The sequence below is a fragment of the Helobdella robusta genome (genome assembly GCF_000326865.2).
Source record: "Helobdella robusta unplaced genomic scaffold HELROscaffold_12, whole genome shotgun sequence".
NCBI classification, from domain to species: Eukaryota; Metazoa; Annelida; class Clitellata; order Rhynchobdellida; family Glossiphoniidae; genus Helobdella; species Helobdella robusta.
Genome location: NW_008703664.1, coordinates 3,190,695 through 3,213,212, shown reverse-complemented (window position 1 = coordinate 3,213,212; position 22,518 = coordinate 3,190,695). Strand labels below are relative to the sequence as shown.

Sequence of the window (22,518 nt, the reverse complement as noted above, 5' to 3'; positions counted from 1 at the left end):
ATATTTTGCAAATTCTCAATAATATTTAACAAGTCGCTTCCACATTAAGTCAAAATTAAATTGAACGTCAACTTTTATCCATTAATTTATAAATTTTATTGACTCACTATGAGTGAGTATTTAAAGAATGAAAATGTAATAACTTATTTTGAGAAAAACCAAACAACCAAGAATAAAGATTCGTTAACAGATATAATACCGGCATTAATGAGTAGAGGCAAAACTGGCGTGAATAGTGATGGCGCAATGATATCATGATAGAAGTCATGTTAAACAATATATCTTTAAAAAGGCACGATTTCATCACAAAAAAGTTTAAAACAATCTCAAAAATATGAAAAGATGGATCCACAGCGCCATTACTGCCTAGCGCATAACTAACATATAACAAACTGCAGGTTGAAAAGCAGTCGAAATGTAAATACTTCAATCTAACAATTTTGTACATCAAACTTCACTAATGTATCATTAAACATCAGAATTCTTAGGACTATTTGGACACTTGGTAAATTGCATGAGCCAAATATCCGACGTTGGATGATGTAATACCAGCAACAGAAATTCGGCCATCACGAGTCAAATAAATTGAAAACTCCTTAGTCAGCCTATCGACCTGCCATACCAACAAGTAAAAAATGTACAGTATTGCTGGCTATTTCAAACAACAAAAGTTATTTAGAAATATAAAACACGAACGAACTACCTGTTCGGGTTTCAATCCGGTGAAGCAGAACATTCCAATCTGGTCGGAGATGTGGGACCAATCATGGACTGACCCTTCCTTCTTCAAATTTGCCTCCAGGATTGTTCTCATTGAAATTATCCGGTCTGCCATCAACTTAACATCGGATAGCCTATAGAAAAAGGCGCACAAATGTGAAAAAGTTCATAAATTCATATTTTATGTACATACGTGGTCATTTCCAGTTAAAATTATAAAAAAAAACTAAGCACAACTTAACAGATATTATGAAATAATGGGATGAAAATATTGAAAAATGAAAAAAGTGTACCATATATCTCTGAGCTTATGATCAGAAAGTATGGTAGTTGCGATGCGTGCACCATGCAGAGGAGGATTGGAGTACATAGGCCTTATGATGATCTTCACTTGGGACATCACTCTATCCCTTTCTTCCTTCGAGGTGCAAACCACAGTGAACCCGCCTACTCTTTGGCCTGAATTCAACAAACGTATGTTGACTTTACGGTAAGCAGTGATGACCAGCGTCTGAGTCGAAAATTCGCCGAGTAGGATTTTTTTCAAATGAATATGTCTATGTTTTAAAACATAAAAATAAAGAAATTTTACAAAGAAAAACAATTAAATTGATTGATCTTAAACGTTTACAAAGTATTTTCTATTTAGTAGTAATAATAAAGTGAAATTATGATGCAAAAGTTGAGAAATTTTTCTGGAAGTCTGAACCCGAAGTCAGAGTCGGGAGTCAAAAAGTTTTACACAGAGTAGGAAATTTATGAAGGGCAGGTTTTTCATCCGACTCAGACATGCTGGTGATAACATTATTTTCTAGAAATAATCAGTGAACACAACACGATCTGGTGAAAGTTGCACAGAATTATAACTAAATGCTTTCTTTAACTAATTACTTCAATAAAATACTTCAAACAAATACTTTTAATAATAAATACTGAAACTAAATATTTCAAACAGATGATTTTCAACTTGGAAGCACCGCAATCAGAGTTAACTCAAATAGAACATGCTCCATGTGTTGCACTGTCGTATCAATAATGAATGATCAGTATTCACTCAGAATCACTCTTCAAGTACAACACTCAACTGAAATGAGGACATACAAACATCAACGAAACGCACCATAAAGACCCATATTCTTGGCAAAAGATTGTGACAGCAACATAGAAGAGTGTCCATCCTGTACAAAGTACCTCAAAGCAAAAGCATCACGAACAATATCGCCACTGGCAAATCCCTGGTAGGCCATGTCAAAAAATGGAAGAAGCTGCCTCTCTTTTATTACCTTGCTTATTTCCTTCCAGTGCTCTGGCTGGAAAAAGAAATGTTAAAAAATAGGAATGTATAAACGAAATGCTAGAAAACAATTTGAAATCCAATCGTCACTTTCTAGCAGAACTTGCCAGCTAGGCAATGCAAGCATAATCACAAATCTTTAACAATCATATAAACAACAACGCTAATTTATTGGGCAAGATGTTTATTGTTAAACATAAAACCAGAAACAAAAAAAACAAACTGTGATCAATGAACAAATCATGACTAGACAGAAATTCCAACCTTTGGATCGACTCCAGTGGGGTTGTGGGCACATGCATGAAGGAGGATGATGGAACCTTCCGGAATTTTCTAAAAATTAAATAATAATCCCTTCATCTCTAATCATATAACTACAAGGTATTGAGTATATAAAAGTGATAAAATCCAATTCAATTCCTTTCACTTGCCAAAATAGGTGAAATAACAGTAAAAAGCAATAAAAAACTTATCTAGTAGTCACTCTGATGCAAATATACAAAATTAAAAAAAATTCAGCAATAATGTCAAACATAAGGTATAAATGAAACCAAAATCTGACTTTTGAAATTAAGAAATGTAATTATACTTTTCAGGCAGAAAACTTATATTAAATCAGATTCTCAATCATAGTAATATAATAATAAGTTGTTCAAATGACAATAAGTAAGAAAAACAATAATTTTTAAAATAAAATGAATCAAATACAGTTTTAAAAAATTCTGCTAGACTGAAATAAAACCACCTAAAGCAGTGTAAAAAAGTATGATTAGTAAATAAAAAGAAATAACGTTTCTAATTGCTCCATAGTTTTAATTAATAATGATTGTTAGCCTAACTAATTAAATAGTTTGTTTAAGTTTTTTAAATGATAAAAGATAATTATTTGAAGGGTAATAAATTAGTTGAAAAATCTGTCGGACCAAAAACATTATTTTCATAACAAACTTGTGCCATACAAATAAATTTGCTGTTAAACTTCAACTGAAATTTCTACTTCAATTAATTAGATAGACTTAGTATTGGTACATAATTTTATAATGATATGAAATAAGTTTTTTAAAATAAAATGAATCAAATACAGTTTTAAAAAATTCTGCTAGACTGAAATAAAACCACCTAAAGCAGTGTAAAAAAATTATGATTAGTGAATAAAAAGAAATAACGTTTCTAATTGCTCCATAGTTTTAAATAATAATGATTGTTAGCCTAATAAGTTAATACATATAATCTTACACTTACACTTATGTCCTCAATGGCTCCCTTGAAATCAAATCCAATTGTTTTGGGGTCATAATATCTGTATTGCTTGGTCTCCAAACCTGAATGCCTGAGTATGAAATGTTTCATCTAAATTTCTTTCATCTTGAGCAGGTAAAATATTAAAACAACCACATCCAACAAGAACCACCGAATTGTGAATTTATGAAATTGAGAAGCAAAAGATTATTTAGTACTGGGTAGCAGTATTAATATTTCATATAGATTACTTCATTATTGGTATGTGGTTGCCCCACGTAGGATTAGGAAGGTAAACAGTCTTGCTGGGTTCATACCATTTGGACTGAAAAAAACACAAACATCACATCAATGAATGACAACTAAAGCAATTTATAATAAACATTTCAAAAAATTCATTCCACAAACCAAAAAAGCAGCACCAAGTCTGAGAGAACCTGTACCAGAAATACTTTGAACCGTACAATTCTGCAAATAATAATCAATGGCAAACACAAATGTAAAGAAAAAGAAATTGTTGCGATAAAATAATTTGATTTTAAGTTAATTTGAATGGACAATCTGTAAAAATTAATTAATTTACCAAATCATTTAAAACCACGGGACTGTCATCTCCGAATGCCAACTTGGCCACAAGTTGTCCAAACTCAGCAGATCCTCCAATTGGGAGGTACTCATGATCCATGTTTTTTTCTCTCAAGATCTCTTCAGCCTAGATAATTTGATCGAAATTGAAAACATATATGTATATAATTGTATACTCAACTATAATATAATGTTTCTATATTTTCACATAATTAAATTAAAATCTTATACTTTTTGAACAGATGGCAAAATGAATGGCTTCCCATTATCATCTCTGTATGCTCCTACTCCCAAATTGATCTTTTTTGGATTTGCATCTCTCTTGTAGGCTTCTGTCACTCCAAGAATAGCATCAGGAGGGCCCATTTCAACATTGCTCCAACTAAATCTATGGTTAAAACATTTTTTATTTGTGAAATTAAACAGCCACAAAATTCTAAAATACTTACTTATAAATTAAAACTGAAAAATTTTATTCATATCTACTCTAAATATGAAGATAAAACCAAAAATAAAATAGAAATTTGAATGTAAAAAAAAATCTAAAAAACTGAAATTTCTTTACTTGCTTCTAACAGCACAAGCTAGTTTGTTGGCATTCCATGTTATTGCACTTTTTCTTGCCAGAAAATTGAGAGCCATTTCTGATAAAGCCAAAAAAATCAAATATAAATTCTTATGCAAAAAACTCAAGTCAAGTAATTGTAGCTAAATTAAATATATTATAATAATTAATTATAATTTTATGTTTACAGTTTTACTTTTTTATTTTAATAATTTATTTGAATTAATTTAAATAAAAAAGCACATACCCAAGTTTATGTGTAATTGTAATCGTAATGTAGTCGTAATGTATTGTAGTTGTGTTGAGATGAACTATTATGCTGCAATACTGCAAACTACACTTATGCTTGTAATGTACTTTCGAGTTGCAATGTACTACTTACTGTACTAACTACTCACTGTACTTAAAACTTACTACCTACCGTGCTTATTACTTATACTTAGGCCTACTAAACCACACTATGGCTGTAAAGGAGGGGAGTTTTCAACATAAAAAACAAGCCTTACGCAAACAAACCTCGTAAAGTTTGAGAAGTATTTTAGCCAACACTATGTCAAAGAAAGCCAAATTTTAACAAAAAATGTATCATGCTTATTTAGTGCAGAAATTAAACTATACCACATGAACATATCGTAGATCAATAATAAGCATTTACAAATATAGATTATAAACCACGGAATAAACATAAAAATTGAAATAAAACAATTGCCCTAGATTTTCTACTCTTTTGACACCGACTCCGGATTTCAACTCACAAAAAAATTTTCAACTTTTGTATCATAATTTTACTTTATTATTACTGCTAAATAAAAAACACATAAAAATACACATTAAATCAGTCAATGTAGTTGTTTTTCTTACTAAAATTACTGTATATTTATGTTTTAAAACACACTAAAAAATTATGTGATCTTATTATATTATTATTATTATATTATATTATTACATTATTATTTTCTATATTCTTGTTTCATTCACATTATTAGCATTTATTTTTGGTATTAAAGATGATTGCATATTGTTGCACCCATATAAATAGAATAAATATAACGGCCTTCGCTCATTTTTGACGGTCGAACAAGGAGCTTACTTCCGGAGGGAAATTGGAAAGTGATTTTTTTTCGCCCAAGTCAAAAGTTACGATCGTATATTTACTAATTTCGGAATATTGCTTTTATTTAAAATTTCAAAATGTTTTAAAAGGTGATACTAGATGCTGTTTTATGATAGATATTGCTGTATGACGGTTAAGTATCTTTTTGCATTTTAAATAAAAAAATTTTTTGTGAACCACCAACAACACTTAACAACTCATTAACTGTAACAACACTAAACGACGACTAATTAGTAATTAAATTACTAAACTCTAATAATTAAGCTAAAACTAAACTCTACTGATTCTAATTACTAATTGAAATAAATAACAGATAACACTAACGAGCATTGACAGATTAGACTACTAGAAACTACCAACCACTACACTACCACATACTACTACTACACTAACGACTAACAGCACTTGTTCCTAAGATCCTAAATTCTATTGCTTGATTGGTTTTAAAATTTTTATTTACAATTCTTAGGTCTGGGAATAAAAAATATACTAACTAAATTAAATAAATATATTAAACAACTTATCAATCAATTTTATAAAATAAACACTTTTGTAATTTGTTCAATTCAAGCTTCAAACTCCCCAAGCTAACTTGCAATTTAATTAAAATTTATTAATTATGAGTGATTCAAACTAAATTTTTTTTCATTTAATGTTTTACAAAATATTCCTCATTCTTAAATTGTAGTACATATTGTTATTAAATTTATTAAAGATAATGTGTGATTCCAGTGATTCATCAATCCATGACTTGTTAGATCATGATCATTCAGTTTTAAAGAATCCACATCACCATAACCAATGAGGTTTGTAAAAATTGTACTTTTAATTTATTATATTTTATGCACTTAGAATGTTGTGTTATTAATTATTAATACCTCGGGAAACCGGGTCTCTGGACGCAAAACAAAGATTGATTGATTGATTAATTATTATCATTAATTTATTAAATGCTGTGCATACCTATGGCAAGTAAATAAAATAATGAAGCATAGAAATAGCCACAATCAAATTAATTTATATAGGCATGAGTATAATTTGGATAATAATAATTAAAAATATCGGTATCATTGAAAATGGATAAAGTCATAAATAAAAAAATAAATCATAAATTGCTAAAAATAATAGTTCCAGTAAGATTTTGCCTTACACCTACGTCTTTTTTTCTTTCTTATATTATAATAAATGTTTGTTATCAACCTTTTAATGTAGTGTTAATAAAATGACATTGAGAATAGTTATTTAAAACAATCTTATTAAAATTATTGAACAGGTATGACAAGATTACTTTCTTAATGTCCTAGTGTGAGGAAGATGTAAGCCATTTGTCCAAAGATAATCATATGCCTTATGCCCATACAAATGCAGTGTCAACGCGAATGATTTTTGATCAGAGTCATATGTTCTAATTTTTTTAAACTTTTCCAGAAATTTTTCTGTTAATTTATTTGTTACATTAAATACTTGATGTGTATTTCATATAAAAACTTGATTATGCCAATTTAGTTAACTTGTTAAGCATTAATATAAAATTGACTCTACTTGTAATGGTGATTGGTATGATGATGATGATCCCAGTCCTAAGCAGGGTTTATTATTCACAATGTCATTATGCCCTTTCTAAGTTTTAATAAAATACATGGAATATTGTTGAATGCATTTTATATTTTTTGTATAGATAAGAATGTTGCAATGTACAATGATGATGTGAATTGCTTCCTTGTGTAACTGATGACATATAAATATAACTAACTTGAAAACATGGGAATGCTTCCTTCAGCATTACCTTCCTTTCTCCATCATAACCCTTATAATCTTTGTTACAGAAATAGTCACTGCATATTCTTGCATTTTTTGATGGAAGCCATTTGAAATCATTTATTTCCTGTCTGATGCACTTAATCCAGTCGTTTTGCATTTTTACATTTTGAGGAAATCTGAAATTTTATAAACTGTTACAGAAACTTGTGCATTTCTTAAGTATTGCTTTTAATAATAAAATGGTAATCCATGATAGCATTATAAATTATAATAGTCTATAAAATAAAATATATGTAATTGTAAAACAAAATAGTTCTATTCAATGAGTATAGGGATATTGTTACATTTATTTTAGTGTAAATTTAATTTGAAAATAAACCTGTGAAAAGATGCATCAGAAATTTTCTCATTTCTATTTATTATTAATGCAATTTTTAATGCAACAGGTAGGCATGTTTGTGTATAGCTACGAAAATGAAAATTTACTTAAAAACTAAATTATTGTATCTGACACGAAAATTAGTACAGAAACAAAAACGAAAGAATAAATGACAATATAAAAATTTAAACATTGATTGAAAGAGTTTCTTCTAATTATATGGTATGGGCAATTCGTTGCGAAATCGTTGGAGGAAATGGTGTCAACAGTAGTTATTTTACTGCATGGTAGTTAATCAGCCGGTATAAAGGTTATATTCAATTCCTATCAAATAAATTTGACAAAATATTATACACAGGCAGAACTAAATAAAGAAATAGATGGATATATACACTAGTTATAAAAAATTTATAACGTTGTATTTACACATTCAAATTGTACAATTGTGTTATGGTGTAGTCTCAAATTATTTTGAATTTGCTCAGAAAATTTTAAACGTTTTACTACACTATATATACTAGTTATTTTTACCAACAATTTAAAAATTTTATCAATAATTAAAAAAAAATTTCAAATTGATTTCATTGCGATATCGATAATGATTTTTGTGACCTGACTGATTAAAAAACATCAAAGAAAGTTAAAATAGGATGGAGAATTTGTTATATTGGGATATTCGTTTAAAAAGCGAGCAAAATTTTAATATAAAAGCGCTTATAAATCTATGCATATTGGCTCAGCTTGGCTTGGCTTGGCTTGGTATCGGATGTAAAGCAAGGTGTGGTCTCAAACTATTTTGAATTCTCCCCGAAAAATTTGAACTGCGTGCGTATATATATAGTAATGGCTACTGTTGTTTTTTATAATGAATTTATAAAATATATAAATATAGCGAGCAAAATATTAACATAAAAGCGCCTTTAAATTTATGCATATTGGCTCAGCTTGGCTAGGCTCGGCTTGGAATTGGATGTTAAGCGAGGTGTAGTCTCAAACAATTTTGAATTCTCCCCGGAAAATTTGAACTGCGTGCTTACATATATAGCACTGATTACTGTTGCTTTTATAATGAATTTTTATTATATATATATAAAGTGACTGGAATCCATGTATACAAATAATTAAATTATATTATATTAGATTATATGTTCATATGAAAAGCAATATAGCAGATTCAATCAGCCAACCAGAAAGTTTCGAAGGCGTTCGTTCGATGACTTCAATTTAGTACGGTTAGCATTGTGGTTAAAACTGTATAATAGTGCAGTATATACATTAAACAAGTTTCTTACTGATGCGAATGATTGAAATGATGAGAGTGTATGGTTGAAACGAGTATAAATAGAGGAGCTGAGACAACATGAAAATCAGATCAGCATTCTGCCTCGCTTGAAGCAGTCTGTCTGATCTCATTTATTTTATTTTTAAAATTTTTTTATTTTTATTTATTTTATTATATAGAGTTATACAGAGTTATATAGAGTTATATAGTGTTATTATAGAGTTATATAGAGTTTGCATGTTTGTAGGTGGTTTGAATGTTTGTAGGTGGTATTTTTTTAATTTTAGGTGGGTTCTTTAACGGTTGCTCATATATACATACATACATCATGTTTGTTTGTGTGGTAGTATTTTATGTTCGGTTTTACTCCTTTTTCTCTTTCTTCATGAGTCTTGAGTTAAGTTAATGAAGCATAGGTAGGTGAGGTAAAAATTAATTTATTATAAAGGTATGCCTAGGGCATAAGGTAATTTAGTTACATAGGTAGGTTAGGGACTCCTATTCTTTTACTCTACTTGGTGGTGTGATTTTTGTTTTGTGTTTTATTTGTTTCACATCATACATTCAGCAGGTACGCTGTAGTTCCTGGTTTTAGTGGGATTTTTATTGATTGAATTTGGTAGTATGCATGGTTATATAGAGTTATATAGAGTTATATAGAGCATAAATCTTATATAGATACCTTTCTTTTCTTCTTTTCTCTTTTCTTTGCCGACCGGTCGGTTTCTTTGCGGTTATTTTCATTTAAATTGAATAAATAAGATTTTTCCATCCATTTAGGTTTTTCAGGTTCATTTATCCAGGTTGAAGCTTCCAGAGAAGTTCATCGTGGACGATCAGAATGGTTGTGATGTCACGCTACGTTCGTTCATTCGGTGGCAAAGAATGCACGCCCTGCTGGGGTACGTTTTACGGTTTCTTTGCGGTTCTTTTTTTTGCCAGTTGGCTGGCTTTTCCGGCGGGTTTCACCGCGGCTCGTTTTTCTATTTTCATTTAAATTAGTCAAATAAGATTTTTCCATTTCATCCATTTTATTCAGGTTGAAGCTTCCAAAGGAATTCATCGTGGAAGATGTCAGGCTACGTTCGTTCATTCAGTGGCAAAGAAGATACGCCTGGCTGGGATACGTTTTATTCTTTTTTCTCTGTTTTTCTCTGTAATTTAACATTAAGTAAGAATGCACATACACACAATTACATTAAGTAGCTATATAGGTAGGTTAGATAGGCATAATTTTAATTGTAGGTAGGATAGATAGGAAGCATCCAACACTAATGTAGTTGAATAGGTAGACAGCGTAAGTTTATCTCTTCTATTTTTTCTCGCACCCACATTACACGCATCAGCGTATTATACACACACAAATACATACATAAACACATATTAGTATTTGAGCGTTATTTTATTTTCATTACACATTCTAATTTATTATTACTAAGGTTGAGAGTAATTTAATTTCATAGGTAGTTAAAAGCTATAATTTAATTCCAGGAACAATCTTGTAATTTAAATTAAATAAACGCTGTAAGTGTATCGAGAGGTAAGTTAGTTATTAAGTTTTACATTATTATTATTAGGTTGGAGCCCAAGGCATTACGTAGGTGGTGGGGTGGTGCCGAAAGGCCAATGAATTGGGCTCTTGAGTTTTGTAATTTTAGGTAAGCTAGGGCCATAATGTAATGAATAGGTAAGTTAAGGCTACGTTGTAACACAAACTCATTAATAGATTTAGGGTTTAAGTTTTATGTTATTACTAAGTTGGAGCCCTAGGCATTACGTAGGTGGTGGGGTGGGTGCCGATTGGCAAATGAATTGGGCTCTTGAGTTTTATTGTAATTTTAGGTGGTAAGCTAGGGCTTAATTGTAATGAATAGGTAAGTTGAGGGCACGATAGCCGATAGACTCTGAATTTCGAAGTCTGTTGTCAGAGGTAAGCCTTGGTGGCCAGTGGTGTACCGGCAATGGTTTACTATCTGCACGGTAATAATGATTTACCATGCGGCACGGCCATAGTCTACTACCCGCACGGCTTCCGGACTGCAAATGGTTTACTATCCGCACGGCAATAGTCTACTATCCGCACGGCAATGGTTTTCTATCTGGTGCCCTGGCTGTCGGTGAACCTCTGTGCAAGGAGGAAGAATGAAGGGGCACTTTCGACTATCGTACCATTAACAATTTAATAAAGATTAGTTAAGGTAATTGAATAGGGAGATAGGATTATTTTTATTAAACAATTTGAGATGCAGGCACCGCTAAGCTTTCTGATGAGAATCTACTTTTTCTCTATCTTTCTCCATCAACACGGGCTGTGTTTCAACAACAATCTCGAGGAGGACTGGCACCAGTTTTGGAGGACAACGTAGGAACCGGACCGCATTCAACATTCTGCCTTTGTCGAATGGCCATACACACACATCATTACAACACATACATACACAACATCCATTCATTCGGTGTCGTTGTTGCTATGTTTCTCCAACTTTATATTTTCTTTACCGTGAACCGGGCTTTAATTTAATTCATAGGTAAGTTAGGGACTGAGATGAGTTAAACAATTGTAGGTAGGCTAGGGCTTAACATTAGTTAAAAAGCTTCAAGTAAAATAAAAACGCTAAAATATGTTAAATAAAATACTTGAAACATCTAAAACGAGAAATAAAAATTTGTAGGTAAGTGAGTTGAATCAATGTTTATAAGTAAGCTAGGGCCCTGAGAGTAATTTTATTATAAGTAGGTGACTGACTATTATTCTCGCGACTTCTTACTAGTTTTGTGTGATGTGTTTGTTTTCGCTTCACAACACCACACCAACAAAACAAACTACATTTCATTCTCGTCGTCGCCTTAAATTGTACCTTTTTGAACAATCTTTTTAATAATGTCTATTTATTTATTCATTAAATGTTGACTGGTTTCTAGTTTTTTTTTAAAATTGGTTATATAATTTTTGGATATTTCTTGATTTACTTTGTATATATGCATGTATAAATTATTTCTGTTTAGTATGTTGATTTAGTCATTATATGTTGTGAACTGTTCTTACTAAATGTTCATGTTACGTGGTTTATTATCCTTCGAGAACTTCTAAGGAGTGTGTATGATAATAATAATAATGGATAATAATTATTTTTATCGGTCGATATTTTGTTATATTTGTTTATTTAAAATACGAATTTTTAAAAAAATTGACATTTTAAAATTTTAATTAACCGTCACTTTTCATTTTTGAATGAATTCAAATAAAAGCAACTATTGTGTTTTTCTTTCTTTACTAAAATCTCGAAATTGTTTGTAGATCTGTACGGTTAACTGTTTGTTCGAGTTTGAACAGGCCTTGCAAATTTTTTTTATTTTTATTTTTTTTTGTTTTTATTTTTGTTTATTTGGTTCATTCAATTTAGTTGATTGATTGATCGGTTGATTGATCGGTTGGTTGATTGATTGACTGACAGACTGACTGACTTACTGGCTGGCTGGCTGGCTGGCTGGCTGGCTGACCGACCGACCGACCGACTGACTGATTGTTTGATTGATTTATCTCATAGTATTGTATACATGAGAAAAAATCCGATTAAGCCAACCTACGGCTTCAGTAAGCCACTGTTTTTCACCTGACAAAAGCAATTTCTATATTTATACTGACAAAAATAATTGTGATATGAATATATTGATTTATTTAATGCATTATATGTACAAAAAAGTGCTATCGTAAAAGTTCTATGAAACCCTGTAAGCCACTGCTGTAAGCCAACGTATGATTTCAGCAGCCAGTTTCTTATGAGCACCAGCAGAATGTAAAATATTCATTGAATATAATGAAGATAGTTGTTCAAATAACAATTTTGATTTATTTAGGCCGTTTATTTCATAAGCAAACCAATTTTTAACATGATCGAATAGTGTAAAAAAGGGTGACTATAGTTCAATCCTACTAAGCCAATCTTCGGCTTCAGTAAGCCACCGGATTTCACCGGACCAAAAGCAATTTTTATATTCAAATTAACAAAAATAATTTAATAATACATAATTCTATTTATCATTATTAAAATTAAATAGAATTACTACAATGTTTTAAGCATATTAAATCAAGTAAATATTTCATTTAGCTTGCTCGTTAAAATCCATGCAATTTCGTACGCCAACAATCCAAGCACGACAAATAGCCCGACCGATAGATCGAATTGATCGACTAGTCCTATTATTCTAGTTATGTGGTTTGGAGCAATAATTAAAAGTTGAAAAAATTGAGGTTCTTTGCATATTCCTGCTTCAACCCATAAGAAGGTTTTGTATGCTGGTAAATAGGCCTCCCCTTGGTTGCACCTTTATCTTTTGAAAAACACGATCTTAAAAAAATTTCAGGAAAAAAACAAAATATTTTTTATATTCATAACATATTCAAGTTTTCAAGAGCTCCAACCATTTAAATACAAAACTCATTAAATTTAGAAAAAATTTTTATTATAACTATTTGTAACATTAACGAAAATTTCGATTCTGGGGTCTTCAGCCCAAGATCTACCTTTCTGAATACGCCTCTGATTCTACCGAAATCCGATGCTCAATGCTCAACTAACACATAAATATCTAAACTACTCAATTTTAATTCGTAATCTGATACAGCATTTTGAAAATAAAAATTAATATGAACATCAAAATACAACACACTATTTTATTTCATATTTGTTGCATACACTTCATTTGATTTTTGATTATTTAAATGTTAATACTGTGGTAGATAATTTCAAAAATTTGATTTTTCCCACCTTCCCACTTACTCTCTTATTCTGAACATAAGACATATCCTGTTTAATTGTTAACAGATTCACATTAAAAGAGATGCATTCACACTTGTTAGCTCCTTTAACGGTAATAACCTTCGAACAAATCATGAATTTATTGCGACAAGTCGTTATTTTTCTGTTTTACATTTATCCTTATTGAATCAGTTGAATAGATAGATGTATCTAGGTACGCTACGTTTGTAATAAATTCACGTGACCATAATTCATAAAAAAAACTACTTTCAAAAGTCTACAACGTTTCCAAAAGCGTCCAAATTCATAAACAAAAAAGACTCATATAAGTTTATATATATATTCAATTCAATTCAATTCAAATTCAATTCAAATAATCTTTTATTCAGTAAAGTATCATTAAATACATAATACTAGGAGACCCGAAGTTTGCACTTGTTGGGCCACCGAAACAGAAATTGGAATAAAATTCGAACAAAGATAAACATTAAGTGGTAAAAGAAAGAAAAAAAATAGAACCAAACAAAATAGTAATAATTAATCGACAAAAACCTTAGGAACCAAATGAAAACAATAGCATAGTTACACCGGTAATGAAAGAGGAAAAATGATTCGATAAGATTAATAGATAAACTGAATTTTTAAATAAACCAGCAGTATTCAAATTTTTTACGTGAATTGGTAATAAGTCCCAAAGTCGACAAGAGACATGAAAGACGGAATTAATAAAAAAGTTAGTACGAGGTTTAGGAAAATAAAAATCTATATTATGTCTTAAAAATATTGATCGATTATTGATTAAATGATTTAATTGGTGGCACAAGGAAGGACACAAATTTAGTTTAAATAATTTATAAAAAAAACATTAACGTGAAAAGAATGTGTAACTGGTAAACTTTTAAAATTCCAGATGATATAAACAAATGACTGATATGCTCAAATTTTGGTAACCCAAACAAATATATATATATATATATATATATATATATATATATATATATAACTGTATATATATGTATACACAGTTATTTATAAAGATTACTTCGTTTTCGGCATTATTCAACTTGTAGTTGAGTTTCTCAATTTTTCTAACGAGATTTTTATCATTTTGATGAAGTTTATTAAGGTTAAATAAAAAAATTTTAATATTTGACATTTTTTGACAAAACATTATTAATAAAGTTATTACTAAAGAAAAGCTCTTTTCGGCATCAACTGCCATCATCAGTGTAGTTATATAGATTGTTCCGTCTTTGTGTCTGTTTTTACAGCGACTTTGACTGTAACTTAATTAGAATTAAAGTTAATCATGTGTTTCTGCTATATAGCAGAATCAATTTTCATCGATAAACGTAAACTAGCAATAAATATTCAACTAAATAATACCAATATTCTTCCAACAAACAATTTTTATATTTATATATGTATGTAAGGACCGAGATGGTGTAACGGTAAAGTGCCTGGCACTGCTATTGCAGTAACTTGATTTGATTGCAAAGAGATCTTGAAGCGAGAACTGTTATAAAGAATAGTTTTATGCGACAACCTGTACGAAAGACATATTCGTGTGTCATCGAAGTACAGAAAAATTTTCGTCGAACATACGTGTGATAACTCATGCAGACACACGCGACATCAGTAGCATAATGAGATATTTCACATGTTCACAACGCTTATATATATATATATATATATATATATATATATATATATATATATATTTGTGTGTGTGTGGTGTGCGTGTGTGTTTATAAGTCTTGCTCGCAAAAATAATGCACCAACCCATGCACGCACACATCACCCTTTTCTGCACTACATGAAGCATATGAAGTGCTCACAAATTCACATTCAAAAAATATGGCGCACGCTCTGCAGTAATGCCTGTTACATCGTTAGGCGTAGGCGGTTGATGACGGGAACGAGGATGATGAGGAAGTAGATGAGGACGAGGAGGAAGAGGATGAAGATGGTTGTGCTGCGGGGGCGGTTCGAGACGGTGATGAATGATAGGCCTTGATGAGAACACGAAGAAGAATAAACGAACAGATGTAATGAATGAGTGAATGAATGAATGTTTGAAGAATTGACTAATGAGGGAAGCACAAATATTCAAAAGGATGAGTGAGTGATTGAGTGAATAAGTTCGTGAATGATTGATCGATGGGGCATATGAATCAGTAAACAAAATTACAAAACTTCAAAATGCACATCTAACTAGTTTCAGCCTAATAACTACTTTAACAATTTTTTCTTGCTTCATTTTAATTTGTTTTTAAGAAAATCGGTTTAAAAAAGCTTTATTATTTAAATTGCTGTTTCTTTGAAAATTGGGATGTTAATGTGAATTTAAAAGTAAAATTTATAAATAAAATTTTTCGCTTTCAAAACAATTTTCATGGCCCGATGATTTAACATGGAGATGGTTAGCTGTCCTTTAAATTAGATCATATGCTCCAGTTACTTTGAGTTAGGTCGAATGAATCACATGCAACTAATTTCAGTTTTGATATTAGCTGTATGTCTGCTGTACCATAATAGTATATAATATATAATAGTAAAAATTATTCGGTTGTGGAAGTTTTAATGAGATGGTGAATGGTGTTATGTATGTTGTTGTGCTGTTGTCATGGAAAGCCATACAATAAGGTTATCATTCCTTTATCTTACGATGATGCTTTCCAGACATTTTATTTTATTTTCTAGTCGGGATCGAACAGAGAAGAATGAAGGAAATGAGAAAATGTGAGGAATTACATTTCGACACCTATCATGTTACTACATTCTCTTTAATTTCTAATTATATTTTTTTATCTTACAATCTCTTTAATTTCCAATTATATATTTTTGATATATCTTCATTCTCTTTAATTTCCAATTATATATTTTTATAATTTAGTTTGGTTATATTTCATATCTTAAAGTTGTTTTTAAACATGACTTTTCTTTAATTTGACTTTAATGCTTTTTCTTTAATGCTCCGGTTGCTGTTTAAATTATCTTCTGATTATTCTCTGGTTTTTGCTTACAAATTCTTCTAGAGAAAACAATTCAGACGTTCACTCCATGAGAATTCTGTTGAATTTTCTATTTTCTCCTTAGGAATCATAAAAGTTTTTGTACCTGTATCTATATCTGTATGAATCATGTAGAAAAATTCTGGCAGAATAATTAAAGATCATGTAACGAGAACAAAATGGAGACGGATGGGGATGTTGATGGTGGCACCAACGATGGTGATGATATGATGAGGAAGATGACACTGACAACGACAATGATGATGCTGATAACGGTGTTAGCGATGATGATGATGATGTCCGTGGCGATGGTAGTGATATTATTGGTGATGATCATGAAGACTGAAGTGGATAGGAGCAAGAAGAATGGAGAAGATATGGTATATTGTATTCACTTAACGGTACAACATGATTGATGGTGGTGTTTCAAGTGAGACTGCTGGTATTTTTATTGATTTCACTTTGATAGAAAAGAAGCATTTCAAATGGCTTCAAACTCCTAATATAAATTGTGAAGAATACGTTATTGCGTGAAAGCTTTTTTATCAATTTTTTCATAGCCATTTAAAATCATTCGAAATGATATATACAATGTATATTCGTATATATAAATATACAGTAGATATAGTGTGTGTGGTCGATGTGTTTGAAAGTGATGTGTGTGCTCTGCTCTATGCGTGTGTGCATGCGGTGTACGTGTTCTATTCAATTTTTTCATATATATAATTAATATTTACTAATCTATTAACTAATCTTATCTGGAAGCTCCCAAAAGCAATTCTTAAATATAATCAAAAATAATTTTGAGTTTTATATTTTCCAATTTTCGTGTTTATAAAGATCGCTCATCACGAGACTCCTTTTAATGCTTTTTTTTAATGGAATTTCATTTTAATCTTGCAGTAGCCACCATATTGCTTTTTTTTTAAATTCAAATATTAAACTAAGAAATAGGCGGGAGTTATAAAAATATTTTCAATTCGTTTTTACAAATAATTTATAATCTTCCTAATTAATAATTGAACAGTGCACGTCATACACGATTTTCAGGTTCGGGATTTTTCAACTTACTCAATTGTCATTTTGTGGCTTCGCTTTAATAATTTTCTAATACAAATGTTTTCAAAGTCAATTTTCATAGAAGTCGAATTAACTTTTATTTTTTATTTGTATCCATTTTTTATGATCTATATCTATATCATTATAAATTGATTATTTTCTACCTGTTATATATATATATATATATATATATATATATGCATATACTGCCACAAAATGCACACACACACGCATATATATATATATATCCTATATAATACCAATTACTTATGGGCTACAATTTTTTGAACTTATAGTTTTAAATTAGAATAATTTTTGTAGCCGGCAACAAGAATGGTCAAATTATCTCCTGATTCATTATCTGTTTCAAAATGTTTTATCTTTTATGGAATACACATTAGTCATTTCAACAATAAAATGTATGAATAAATGTTCTTTGGATGGTGGTTGATGGGGGAAGCGATGTTTTCATCGCTCTCACTTTTGATGCTTAAAAAAATATTGGATTCACTAAAAAAAGTGACTGACCATGTTATAATCGTTACAGTACATGATGGGAGTTGAATTATACGGCAAACAAGTTGATAACATTGTACACATGATGAACCATGTAAGCAGAGTTTTAAAATATGATGACCTCTGACCCCGAATGCATGGAGGAGTTTATATAAACTCTTATCTATCAAGAGCAGACTGGCTTTGTTGTTACGTGTTTCTCCCTTCCTCCACTGTTTACGCAGGCCATCAAATTGTCGGCCAGCTACTGTCTCTCCTTGCTTTTGTAAATGTTCACTCATTCGTTCCTTTGGAAAGTTCATAGTGAGCGTTTTCTTGTTTTGTTCAATGAATGAACCTCTTTTCCTCATTCAGCATTGCTGCTGACAGTCCATTATATTTAAACTAGAGTTGAGAAAATATTAATTATTAGTTCTATAAAGGGTTTTATTATTAAAACGATTTGACAAGCTTTCAAAAAAACTAGAAAAGGACTAATTGCTTGTTTTCATTAAAAATCAACTTGTGATTATTTGAATAACAATGCTAATATTTTATATGCACAACTTTTAAAGAACAATAGATGAAGCAAACTCTAAAAAGACCGAAAATATTATGAGCCGCTGGCAACCAAAAAACAACGACATTACCACCACCAATAACAAAAATAAAATGACCAACAACAATAAAAATAATAATCATTAGCAGAACAAAACAACCTTATACTAGATTAAAACACCGTCCAAACATTTTGTCAAACGAACAAAATGGATGAAAAAATTATGAAAGAAATTATTAAAAAAACGTGATAGTAGCTAATGAAAATAGTGTTGTAAAATTTTGCATTTACTACTCAAACTCTAAAACTGTAAACTATGTCGTAACTCCCAAATTGTCGTTGGTGTTTCTGCTGCTTGGCGAACAATTACAGCAGCATTAACGCATTATGACAAGTAAAAATGATGATGATTGACGCTGGTCATTTGGTCAAGCTTATCCTAACTCTCAAATTTTTGTCGGTGTTTCTGCTGCTTGGAAAACAATTACAGCAGCATTAACGATAACGTTATGACTAATTAATCAATAAATGATGGTTGACGATTTTCAAAGAAGAGCTTTCTTCATCGTATGTCTTTATTTTATATTAATTATTAACTTTATTCTTATTCAGTCAGAAAGTAAGCTTTCAGAGCATTTTTAATATAACAACGTTACCTTTTTTGAAATTATTAAACTGAATGAATATAAGTTAAAGATGTGAAAGTCTAAAACTGATACGTCATAAAGTAAACACTAATGATGACGTTAAAAATTGCAACAATTTTAAACATAGACACATATGAATGGTAGTAATAGCAATAAATATTGCCCTATTAATTTTTTTTTTATTTTAATGTATAAGTTTTATCTTTCAAGAATCAGTAAACTTGTTACATTACAAGGTTATTAGTACACTGAAAGACGTTAAGTTTACTAAGCAGTTACGTTGGTGTTGAAGAATAATTTTATTAACAATGAGAACATTGTTGTTTTTACTACCAACATTGCATTCATTTGTGATCTCACAGGGAGGGACACAAGGAGGAAATTAGCAGCAATGCTGAGAAACAATAGCCTCCATGATCACACTTCTTCCATGGAATCGTTAATATCTTCTCTATTATGTGACGGTTCGATCAATTTTACAATTTCATTTTCCGATCAAATTTTTATTATAAATAAATATATGCATAATTATAAGTATATTATTTAAATGTGTATTTTAAATATTGTTTAGCAATATTTTTTTTAAGGAAAATTATTCTAATTGTTAATGGATGGGGTTTTGGGCTGAGGAATGGACATCAGCAGTTGGTCATACCTATCACACACATCCAGCAAAATAATAATAATATTATTATTAAATAATATTAAATCATACGGTTTACACTTTACAAAAGTGCTCATAAATTAACATGAATTTTATGGAAAACATTCTTACTTTGAAAATTTTTTATTTACAACATCTCTGGTTTCTCCCAAATATCCTAAGTTAATTGCAAGAGCTGCGTTTAATATTTCCATTTTTTAGCCAATGTTCATTCATTCATACGATACTACCGCTACTTTGCATTGCAACCAGGGTTGTGCTTTTTAATTCGTTTCCTATCGCACAAAGAGATGTTAGCTTTTAACCTATTAATGCCCAAATTTTTTAACTCAATCAAAATGAATTTTTATTAGCATTGACATAAAATAAAAATGTAAAAAACAATTATTCATCAAATTGAAAAAAAATAGTTTAAAAGAATGAGTCCAATGACTGCACCCTAATGAGGTGCAGTAGGCATAAATGTGTACATCAATGTCAAAGCATTTAAATAATTAAAATTAAAATCATTAAGTTTCAATCATATGCCATATTTCAAAACAATGATCATGTCATGCAATCCTATATTACATTTTTTGCACCCTTTCCTTGTGTTTTTGTGGCAGTGAGCGCATCGCTTCTGAGTTTCCAATTGGCTTTGAAAATGGTCAATCCTGTCAGTTCTAACATCGATGCTGACTCTTTTGTTTGTCGAAGTTAATTCTCCTTTAGGGCACCCAGGTGTACATTTTTGTAAATTGTACATTGATAAATAGTCAAGCACTACTCTTCTTCGGAAGGACAAAAGATCCAAATTTTCATCCTCGTCGTGTTTTTTTTTTATAAAGTTGCCAGCAGTTTTGCATCACCATGTCTGGAATCCAGGCAAACAACGACCACCACCATTTTTTACTTCTAAGTCCAATCCTATATGCTGCAATGTTTTTGTCACATCGATCGACCCCTCCCATAAATTTATTGTATAACTTTACAACATGTGGCTGTTCAACTGATATTCTAGAGGCTTGGCCTATTGGATCTCTTCCTAAATGGTTGGAGGCCATATAAACACTTCTGTTATCATTCCATTCAACAACGGCGTACAAATTATTTTTTTTCCGTCATACATTCAAAATATCCCCTTTCTTTCTTTTCCAAAATTTTGCGAATAATAATGGGATTTGTTGTATCTAATTACTCCTGTGCATTTAATTTTTTTTTTCAATTTTTGTAACAGCCGAAAACTTGTAAAAAAATTGTCAATATATAAGTTATATGGGACATTTCGTGGCAACTCTTCCATCAAATCTAGCACCACTTTTTCTCCCAAACCTCAGTTTGTGGCTGAACTTCTCACACTATGGGCAGTTCTTTTGGCTCCCTGATATTGATCAAACTAAACAACATAGCCATCACATGTTGCAAGAACCCAGATTTTGTAGTCCATTCGTATTGGTTTACCCATTATCCTTTGTTTTGTGCTGTGTCGCCCATAGTACGGAACCATGGACTCATCGATTGATAAATATTCTTCATTCAAGAAATACTCAAAACATTTGCTATTTATCATCGAATATAAAGGTCGAATTTTTGACAATTTGTCATTTTTATCTAATTTGTCGTAATCACATAAATGAAGAACTGACATCGGTTTCTCGACATGCAGTTTGACATTGCTTCTTTGATTGTTGTGCACTAAGATTGTCAGCATTTGTGCTTTCTTCGTCACCACTATCTTCATCTGAACAATTACCAGAAGGAGGCAATAAAATTACATCAGCATCCAAAAACGTTTCATCTTCCAACATTGATAAAACTTCATTGACTGTATATCTGTAAGTATAAAAATAACGGAAAATAAAATAGAAAAAAAGAAATGAACCAATAAATGCATTTATATACACATTTGTGCCTACTGCATACTGCACCTTTATAAGGTGCAGTTATTGAGAAACTAATAATAGTTTGTGGAGAGCACTAAAATATCGGATTTTCAAACATTTTAGAAGTAGGAATAATTGTAATAAAAATCATTAAAAGAATGAACATTAATTATTAATGTAAACATTAAAAAAACAAACTTTTTAGATGCCATTTTGGCACTCGCCATTGTATCAACTTTTTTTTAACAAAATACGAAATTTCTAACAATCTACCGCGAAGACCAACAAGAAATGAAATAATTACTTATAAATTATAAACAACGCTAATATTACCTAAAACTGTAAATATTTTTTTAAGTCTGAAGAGTTCTAAAGAAAATAATGACCGCACCCTATTAAGGTGCTGTAGGCACTAATGGGTTAAATCAGATTAGGTAAGAAATTTAAATAACAATATGCTTGGGTGATAATTTTAAATTATAATACCCTATAAGTCCTCCGACTTAGAAAGTTGCTAAC

The 22,518-nt window shown here is 30.5% G+C and overlaps 2 protein-coding genes across 2 annotated transcripts; both read right to left on the bottom strand.

Moving 5' to 3' along the window:
- Positions 1–490: 490 nt before the first annotated feature.
- HELRODRAFT_156393 (hypothetical protein) lies at positions 491–4,204 on the bottom strand (the record flags this gene model as incomplete). The annotated part of the gene is made up of 10 exons (XM_009013689.1): positions 491–613; positions 704–854; positions 1,014–1,179; positions 1,841–2,030; positions 2,279–2,347; positions 3,257–3,344; positions 3,505–3,578; positions 3,662–3,721; positions 3,837–3,965; positions 4,070–4,204. 10 exons carry the CDS (start codon positions 4,202–4,204, stop codon positions 491–493), a joined length of 1,185 nt encoding a protein of 394 aa, XP_009011937.1.
- Positions 4,205–20,657: 16,453 nt separating this feature from the next.
- On the bottom strand, positions 20,658–22,226 carry HELRODRAFT_167980 (hypothetical protein; the record flags this gene model as incomplete). Its single annotated transcript, XM_009013688.1, has 3 exons — positions 20,658–20,842; positions 21,813–21,949; positions 22,198–22,226. 3 exons carry the CDS (start codon positions 22,224–22,226, stop codon positions 20,658–20,660), a joined length of 351 nt encoding a protein of 116 aa, XP_009011936.1.
- Positions 22,227–22,518: the final 292 nt, after the last annotated feature.